Source organism: Glycine max, chromosome 2 (genome assembly GCF_000004515.6).
Source record: "Glycine max cultivar Williams 82 chromosome 2, Glycine_max_v4.0, whole genome shotgun sequence".
NCBI lineage: Eukaryota > Viridiplantae > Streptophyta > Magnoliopsida > Fabales > Fabaceae > Glycine > Glycine max.
Window position 1 is genome coordinate 42,205,693 of NC_016089.4, and position 10,569 is coordinate 42,216,261.

Below are 10,569 nucleotides of genomic sequence, written 5' to 3' on the forward strand. Positions count from 1 at the left end.
CCTTATTAGTGGCATGAACGCATGGTAACGTGACCAACTAATTAAATGAGTTAATTGGTATGTCTAACTTGTTGATTAACAAGTTGAAAGCGAGGAAATAAAAAAATGGTATTTTTTAATATTTTTCTTCCTGGTTGTTTTTTTAAGTCAACTAATCAACTAGCCAATTTTAATATTCACTTGTCTAATCTAATATAATACATTATTATTTTAATAAAAATATAAAAAATTGAAAATAATAGTGATTCATCTAATTCAAGAATGCTTATGCTTATTCATATTTAACATAAGTGCATTTGAATGGATGCTGAAAACATTGATTTTGAATAAGATTAATTTTGGTTAAAAAAGACAGAATGAAAAAAATGATAAAAAAAAATTGAAATAATATAATTTATGTTTGAATATTTTTATCATAAAAACAAATTTGAAATAAAACTCAAATACAAAAAACTATCCAAAATCACTTTAATTCATGATAATTTCTGAATCCAAAATTAATTTTGGACTTTTTTATGTAAACTTTAAATATAAAAATTTATCTAAAATTAATTTTAAGTTTAATTAATTTTTTAACATAAAATCAAACACGCACTTATGTTTTGATAAATCGGAAATTGATTAATTATAAACATAAATTATCTTCTTATCAAGTTTAAAAAATAAATTAACCGAAACACTGATTAATAATATCTGAATATGACTTTGTCTTGCACTCTTGCATATAGTACAATCCAAAACATTTATCAAATTACCGTGGCTCTCTACTAGCAAATGGGAACTAGGCACGTACTCGCACGAGACCAAACACCAAACCTCGTTTTTCGTTTTTAATTAAAATAAATAAATATTATATAGAATCTTATCTAATTATTTAGAATCTAATTAGTTCATTAGCTGCCCCCACACTAGTGTTCCCGGAGCTTCAGGAACGTACTAGGGGAAAGTTCTACATAAAATTAATTATTCTTATTCTAAAAAATAATATATAATTAAAAGAATGCAATACATTTACATTATAATAATAATACTAACAATAAAAAAATAAAAAGGACAACTACTGAAAACCAGTCACATGGACACTTGTCTGATGAGTCCAGCCTGCAGACACCTGTCGACAAACTCAGGCTAAAATTACATTTTCTTTTCCTTTTATAATTACGAAAGAGAAAGATATTTTCTTGGGATACGATTAAAATATTTCGAAAAGTTACTCTACTTATTTGATTAGGTTATTCTAGGGGCACCCAGCCTTTTTATTAGGATACCCAATAAAATAGTAAAAGGATGAAAATATTGTTTATTTTTTCACGGATCTAATCTGTATGAGCATATGAGTTTTTTTTATGTAGCTGGACACAGAAATTATATAATGAGTTTTTTAATATATAAAATATATTTTTTAAATATGTTTAAAATTTAGTAATTTTATACTTTAAAATCCAAAATCAACTATTAAAATTTAGTTTTTTTTAAAAAAATAACAATACCCATTAAATCTAATAATCAAATACTAATAAATTACACTTGAAAAATACTTAAAATTCTAATATATATTGTTTGAAAATAAAGTAATATATTTTTACAAAAATATCCTTAATTTAGTATCAACTTTTAATTACTAATTTTTTAAAAATTTTTACAAAATTCCTGGAACCCCACAAAAGTAGGGCCTTAACGACCCGTTATATATTATCGTAATAGTAAAATATTTTAAAAATTATTTTTTAAGAAATTTTTTATTCATTTACTTTATTTACAAAATTTGATAATTAAATAAATTTGATATTTAATTGAATGATGTATTTAGATTTTTATTATAATGATTAAAAAATAAATAAACATGATATTTAATTGAATGATGTATTTAGATTTTTTTATAGCAATTGATAATTAAATAAAATTGATATTTTTTTACATATGTAAATACTTATTAAACCTATGATTTTTATTTATAATTTATATATATAAACAAATTAATTATTAGATAAAAAAATAATCATCACAAAATTTAATATGTAAATTTACATGTTCATTAAATATAAATTAGAAATTTTAGTATTATATATAACGACATCATTTGTTTATAATATAATATATTTATTAGTTCAGTTGGTTTGAGTGTTCAATTAATAATGCAGGAGACACAAGTTTGATATTTGCTTGGACCAATAATTTTAAATTAAATCGTAAATTATATTTTTGAAAAAAATTAAAACAAAAAACAATCCGTATAAATGGACCATGTTTTTAAGACTTTTTTTTATTTCACTTTCTTTCAAACATTCTCTATGAACTGAAATCTATATATATAAAAAAAATATCAATTTTGGTGATCATATTTCCCATTTACTATGTGTTTGGATGAGGAATTTAAAGATTTCTACGAAATTCAAATTCAGAGCATTTTGATTGTCTTGATTTAAATTCCTTTCATTTTGTAAATATTTTGTTTGGAGGCAATTCAATTTCTTGTATTTTAATTTTCTTGTTTGGATAAAGTAATTCAATTTCAATGAAATTCAAATTTTCATTTTTAAATATTTATTTAAAAATTAAAATTTCAATATTGAATGAAAATAAACATGAGTCATTTTTTAAATAGTTAAATATTTAAAATAAATTTAATGTTATAAAATATATAATAAATTTTTTTTAAAATATTTAATAATTAAATAATCAAAATAATTTTAATGCTAAACAATTTTGAATCTTATACAATATTCTTGTAGTAACACAAAAAAACTTGGATTAAACAATACTACAAAATTAAAATAAGAATGATATGTAATTCTTTATTCTTGTTTAAAAAATTAATTACCTAGTCTTGCAATAATTTTAAAAAACATATTAAAATTAAATAATTATATAATTTAAGGACAATTATCTCGTACAAAATTCAAATGATATCAATTTCATTGTTCGTACGGGAAGAAAATTCAAATTGTTAATCACGCACCAACGCATAAACACGAATCAACACAAGCATTACAAGGTCCTAATTAATCAAGTTCCAAACAAAGATCTTAAACAAGAATTACAAGGTCCAAATTAAAAAAAAACAATGTTCTTCATTCCATAATCTTCATTCATCATCAAGTGTAAAAGGTCGAGGAACATGAATAACTAACATCCAATGTTGTCATTTAGAGGAGAAGGAACAAGATAATATAAGTCACAGGAGGGAAGACAAATAACTATAGTGAAAATATGAGCTCAATTAGGCATAAAAAAGACACAAATTTATAATTTGAAGATTGAAATTGGAAATGTAGACAAGAGGTTACTCACCAAGTTTCATTCTCCAAGATGTGTTAAAACATAATTTGTCTTTTGGTGAATTGGAAGGGCTTTCACAATAGCTAACTGCTTTGGATCATCAGCTAACCATTTAATAGTTTTAGCCCATTATTGTCTATTAAGAGCTGGTATCAAAGTTGCCTCACGTAATACTTCTTGAATATCTTCATCATCAACTCTACCCTCCATTTTTTCTACCATTCTGTTAAAAGAGTTCGCCATTTTATCCAAAGAAGTTGTTATTCCTTCTTTTTCTCCCATCTTTCTCTTGTGAGGATGTGTGCCACAAGAAGTCGAACCTTGTCTTTTTCCTTTTGTATTAGAGCTTGGTTCTTCTAAATCTATGGCAGTGGCACCTAACCCCATGAATTCCATTTCATTTGTTTCTCTACTCATCGCTTCATCAGCATCCATGGAGTTTTTGCTCCATGACCGGTGGCTCTATCTTTAGCACACAAATCCACTATATCATCCCAATTTTGAAGCACCTTGAATCGAAACGGTTTAGCCGATTTATGCGACTGAACAAAAAAAAAGTCAAATACAATCTACTTTGAATAACAAATAGCAACATATTAAAGAATACTTACAGTGCAATATTCATTCCAAGCATTTTCATTCTCAATTGTGATCATGTGCTTAGTGTCATCCCAATCAAATCCACTCTGGCCAGGGATGTCACTTACAATACCATACCACGATCTCCATAATTTGATACGGTTTTTGACATTATCTGATGTGACATTAACATTGAAGCTGGTAGACAGCATTGCGGCTGCAGCATTCAATGCTGACCTTCTCCAACCTCCGTCCGTCACCCTTGTTGCCCAAATCCCTTTGATCTCTAAGTACATCAGCCAATACACGTCCCATTTCCAAATTCCATGTAAAATAACTTCTTGTTCCCTCATTATTTTTCCTAAAACTTTTCTTTTGTCCGTCATTTTTTCATTAGATGACTCCATTGAAGTTAATGTCACTTATCCAACCTGCACATAATAAATATTAGATATGACCTACTTTATTCATTTGACTAGTCCACTGCACAATCATAGAAAATATTTCAAGCAAAGTTTTTATGCAATAGCAAAGTACATAAAAGTCTATCTTCAATAGAAAAGTACAATAGTAACAAAGTACACAAAGTTTGTCAGCAATAGCAAATTACATTTAAAAAAGAATTATCCCTAAGCAAAGTTTCTCCTAACTTGATAGTTAGCAAACATATTCATAGCTAATATATCTTGAAATCTTGTCCATTCTTCGGTAGCTTGAATAGTTGTGATATCATCTATGACATTATTTTGAACTTCTTCCCTTGATTGATGGACTAACTCTTCATCAACAACAGATAAAAATTCTAAGTCTTGACCTTCTAAAAGTTGATCAGCTTGTTGTTCATCTTTTATGAAATTGTGTAACACAAAACAAGCATTGATAATTCTTATTTGTGTCTTTATATCAAAAAATGAAGGAGTTCTTAATATACTCCATCTTTTTTTCAAGATCCCAAATGACCTTTCTATTGCATGCCGGGCACTTGCATGACGAAGATTAAATAACCCCTTGTAACTTTGAGGGGTGTTTCCAATCCACTCATTGAGATGATATCTAGTCCCTCGATATGGTGCTAAATATCCCGGACCATCGGTATATCCCGCATCCACAAGAAAATACTTACCTACAATGTTTAAAATAACAAACATAGACTTAAACTAGACCAAAAAGAAAAGAAAAAAATTATTTCTAAGAAATATTACCAGTTGGAATTTCAAGTTTGTTTTGACGACGTAATGCATCTCGTAATACTCGAGAATCTCCTGCAGACCCTTCCCACCCAGGTAACACATAAATAAACCTTAAATCTGGACCACAAGCAGCTAATACATTTGTAGAGACATCACCTTTTCTATTACGATATCTAGGTCTCTCATCAGGAGAAACTGTAATCGGAATATGAGTCCCATCAAGTGCTCCAATACATCTCTGGGCAAATTTACTGTAGAGGGTCCCCTTTACAAACTATTTACGTAAAGGGGTTCCTTTCTAAGTATTTATGAAGGGGGTATGTTCTTATGTTGATGCCGCCAGCAGAATTGGCGAGATAGTTGTGCCGCCATTTGCAATGGCGAGAACGCTGTTGACGTGCACTGATGCCGCCATTCACAATAGCGAGAAGCGTGCTTACTTGGCGGAGAGAAGAGGGTGTCGCCATTGTCGTTGGCGAGACAGTTGATGTGGAAGCTATCTCGCTGCTCCCACTGGCGAGATGCATGCTATCTCACTGCTCCCACTGGCGAGATGCATGCCACGTAAGCGATGCCACCATTCCTTCCTGTGAGACACGTTCACGCCATGCACGGTTCTGAAGATGCCACAGCATGAAATAATGCTTCTAAAAATTTGACTCAATAAAATTTTGTTCCTTAAAATAAATTAAAAAAATCCTTACTTTCAATAGAACTTTGAAGTTGAAGATGAAATGAACTAACTTCAAACAAAAACAAACTTCAAACAAAGCGTGTTTCAGCCTTTTCTTTCTCTCTTCAAACCAGTTTCTTTCTTTCTCTCTTGCTTCAGAATGTTGTGAAATTTGAAGTTATATCATGCTCTATTTAAACAAAAACTACACACAGTCTGGCCATTATTAAAGCATGCAAAATTTCCCCAAAGTCATCTGTCATTTAACCATACATGTGACCCTCTGCAAGCCACACTGTATGCATGTGATCCTTGCATAGTTGCAATGCATGTGAACACATCTACAACTCTAGCCTTTCAGCCCTAGCCTGCATCACGAACAATGGTTCAGTCTCATCATGAACAGTGCTCTAACCTATCTCGAAGGAAGCAGTGCCCTAACCTATCTCGCAGGAAGCACTGACGGGATTGCTGCCTACGTGGAGTATGTCGCAGGAAGCACTGGTGGGATTGGTTGCTACGTGGAGTATCTCGTAGGAAGCAATGGCGGGATTGCTTTTTTAGCATGTCCCGCCATTGCTGTTGGCGGCTTGCCTAGTCAACAAGCTTCTCGCTATTGTGAATGGCGGCATCAGTGCACGTCAGCAGCATTCTCACCAATGCAGATGGCGGCACAGCTATCTCGCCAATTCTGCTGGCGGCATCAACGTAAAAATAGACCCCCTCTGTAAATACTTAGAAAAGGGACCCCTTTACGTAAATAGTTTGTAAAGGGGACCCTCTACAGTAAATTTGCCTACATCTCTACAAACAAGACAATTTTTTTAGATTCTAAGAAAATTTTATAATTAACTAATTTCTCCTAACAATTGATAAACTTACCTCAAACCATCTCCACTTGTTTGCTTCCGCACCTTCTAAAGTATAGGGTTGAAAATTCAAATAGTCTTTGCTCACTTTCATTACCGCTCTCAAGACATCATTGAATTGCCTACTTATGGTTTCTTTAGATCTACAATAACTAAATTGCATTACCCTATATTTTAGGTTGTGAGCAAGGATATGTAAAAACATTGCTACTGCTTCAGTTGTTGGAACATTTCTTGTTCTTACTAATCCACCATTTTCTTGTAAAATTTTATAAAGGTTAAAAAATGCATTTTTACTAAGCCTCAATTGTTCAATGCAATCTTTATTTGTTCCTCTATAAAGACGATTAAGGAAGTTGTGACGTTCTAGTTCCCAATTACGGGTTGGTTCCTTAACAAAATAGTTATTATGATATCATGTCACTACACCAATGACCATATGAACAACACAAGCAGCAACTAATAAGATTATCTTCTTATACTATATTTCATATTCTATTATTAACTAATAGTGTGGTTGTATATATAAAACTCTATCTTATATTATCTTTAATTAGTGTAGGAGAAATATATGCAGCATATGATTCTTGTTATACTTTTGGTATTTAGTATAAATATCTTTTGGTAAAATATATTGCAAAGTAGTTCCTAGTTCCTAGTATTAGTAGAGCAATGGATATATACACGAATATAAAGATTAAAAAGTGCTCTTGTATGATTTTTAATAAAATCTTTTTTTTATTTCTTAAACAATAACCTTAAAACAAAAGGCACTTATTAAAAAGCCCTTATTGCATCCTAAGAGAGATTACATAAGTATTACATCCTAAGTCCTAACCCGCTACCTTAGCAACCAATAAATCCTCCAACGTGTATTGTTTATCATTGCCATCATGGTATAGCTGCCAGGAAAAAGCAATACCAACCTATCCCATCAATGCCATCAGGTTATTGCTTATCAATTAGCATACTTCCATGAACATTTCTTTTGTAATATTGATTTGTCCAGTGATCCATTTTCACACAACCAATGTAATATTCTTGAAATAAGAATTTAACCCAAATATAATAATATTTTACTTTTTAAAACATTTCTCAATATATTAATGAGTATTAAAAATATTGAAAGATAGCTGTAAAAAATGGAAAAATGATAATATATAGAGATGATATATAAATATTATGTCTATTTCTTTGTACTTTAATATTTTTATATTATTTAATGATAAATTTATTAATTTTTGGGATATGATATGCAAACCTAAGCAATAAGGAATATCTCCAATAAAACCTTAGCTTGGAACGTTCATACCGGTAATTCAGTTTCTCAATGGCATAATAAGGATACACTTGAAGCTTCACGTTAGCCTTTTAACAAAATTAACATCATATCTCCCCCGAAATTAGTATATACGATACCTCTTACCATGTACCAAAACCAGCACCCCTTTTAAATATTCGCACAGAGGAAGAAAACTATGAATTTAAGACCAAGAAATTAATAATATTTTCTTCTTGTGCACAACTCAAGAAATTAACAAAATGAAAATAATGTAAATTGTTAATTACCAATTTTGCACAATGCTACAATTGTTATTGCTAATTCCCCATTCTATTTTAGAAAACAATTTCCCAGCAAAAAAGTAAGACCCTTTTTATCAATCACTTAGTCCTAATTTTTTTGGTCTCGATACTCTGCCTTTTTACCTACAAATAACACAGGAAAGCCTTATCTTTGACACTTAAAAGAAGGTCCTGCAACTACGTTGAACTTTCTGTGACACCCTCTACCCCGACATATATATAAATAAACAAAATATATAAAAATATCGATAACCAAATTCACACGGGTAAAAGGTTCACATTCACTTTACTATTATCAATTAAAACTTATTAAAATATATTCGGCTCAAAATAAGGCCTTCAAAATTTACAAAAATATTTTGTTAAATCAGTGAAATAAAATAAAATAGACTAACATCATGCAATTAATATAAAAACTTATGTCCCACTGTCACATCTTATCAGAGCGTTGTGTCTCGACATCCTTCAGCACAAGGTTCCTTAAAGCAATTCACCTAGTCATTTGCTCCCTCGAACACAAAGTTCAAGATCATCATAGGATCCAAACACAAACAACACATGGGGAGTGAGTTATCACATTCCTAACTAATAGAGAAACAAGACAACTAGATATACATATCATATAAACCAAATAAAACTTAGTTGCACGTAATTCACGTAATTCCACCACTTTGTCATTCAAAGTTCACTTTTCATCCATCAATCACACTTTTCAATCATCAATCATATTACACAAGAATCACACGCTCTGATCAAGACATAATAACACATCAATTTCATAATAAACAATTAGCAAGCGCATGAGACAGTTATGCTAAGACTCAAGCCCATATGCAATGTGGTACCATGTCAGTGAAAAATCACCCTGAGGCGCTTAGGAGTACATAACAAGACACACCACACAATGGGTTTGTCAGGTCACTCTCACTAAGTAAGATCACAGGGAGACCAGTCAGGGTCACGATGTTTTGCGATAATGCTCCAACCATATGGGATCAACATAGGCTTAAAGGAGCACTCAAACCCGATGACCCCCAAGGCCTACACTCCAAAGAGTCCGTCAGGGTCTCTCCCTCTTGATTCAGGTCCAACCCCTAAAATCATTTTAACACACAGACACTGCTCGTGAATTATACAATACACACGACCTCACACTCGTGTTTTAAACACGTACAACATGTTGCGCTACAATTTAACACTGGTTCCTAAATAGGAAACCTACACTTTCTCTTTAACACTGGTTCCTAAATAGGAAACCTACACTTTCTCTTTAACACTGCGCATTTACACTTTTCCCAAAAATAACACTGGTCGGGTTATTGTACAATTCACAGCTTACAACACAAATAATGTCACATCAAGAATTAATCACACACTTATTAACAACCAAAACTCATTCACAATTTCACATCTCATAATGTCACAATCCACCATCACATGCTTTCACGTATCTCACAATTCAACACCTGTTCTATTTTACACTTTTACTCAATCTCAATAACAATATTATAATCTCAAGGCAACATATTATTCCATAATTCATCACATATTTCATTTATAAGCATTGCTCATGAATTATACAATATCACGACCTCACACTCATGTTTCAAACATGTTTAACACAATTGCGTTATAATTTAACACTGGTTCCTAACTAGGAACCTACACTTTCTCTTTAACACTGCGCATAAACATTGTTCGGGTTATTGTATAATTCATAGCTCACAATATAATTAATGTAACATCAAGTGTTAAACACATCCACTTATTCAATTCGAATATCATGTCCACACTTTAACATCTCATAACACCACATCAACCATCTCATAACATTCCTAATGATATTCATAAGGTACAACATACACATGTTCATCAAATTTAACCATAATATTCTCAAACTCCAACGCTTAATAATTTTTTGGAATCATACTATAACACTCTACAATATTATTTACATAAATTATTAATATAAATAACTACCTCTATATATATAAACTAGCATACATCATATTGAATCACAAATTACAAAGTAAGCTTTTAATGCACAAATTCTAAATAATTATATGAACACTTTGGTCAATTTCAATTATGATATTAATTTTTTAAATTATAAATAAAAACATAAAAAGAAAGAAAAAGAGAAAATACAAAATCAATATCTCTCTCTAAATTTCTCCTTACTTTATTTCATCAATTCATATTAATTAGAAAAAAAATACTCGATTTATAGGGTTCACGCTCAACACAATAGCATATCAATTTCACAACAATTAGTTTGCCAAACATATATAATTCACTGTAATAATTATAGGGATAAAATGAAAATTGCAAAAACACCCCAAAACGCATTCCAATTGATATCTCTAAGGATTCCTACACATGTTCTCACTAATTT

The 10,569-nt window shown here is 30.6% G+C and overlaps 1 protein-coding gene across 1 annotated transcript; it reads right to left on the reverse strand.

Moving 5' to 3' along the window:
- Nucleotides 1-4,487: 4,487 nt before the first annotated feature.
- Nucleotides 4,488-6,825, reverse strand: LOC106797690 (uncharacterized). Its single transcript, XM_041013301.1, has 4 exons — nucleotides 6,604-6,825; nucleotides 5,061-5,286; nucleotides 4,936-4,981; nucleotides 4,488-4,608 (listed from the first exon to the last, which is right to left on the reverse strand). Exons 1-4 carry the CDS (start codon nucleotides 6,793-6,795, stop codon nucleotides 4,488-4,490), a joined length of 585 nt encoding a protein of 194 aa, XP_040869235.1. The 5' UTR covers nucleotides 6,796-6,825.
- Between the last annotated feature and the right edge of the window lie 3,744 nt (nucleotides 6,826-10,569).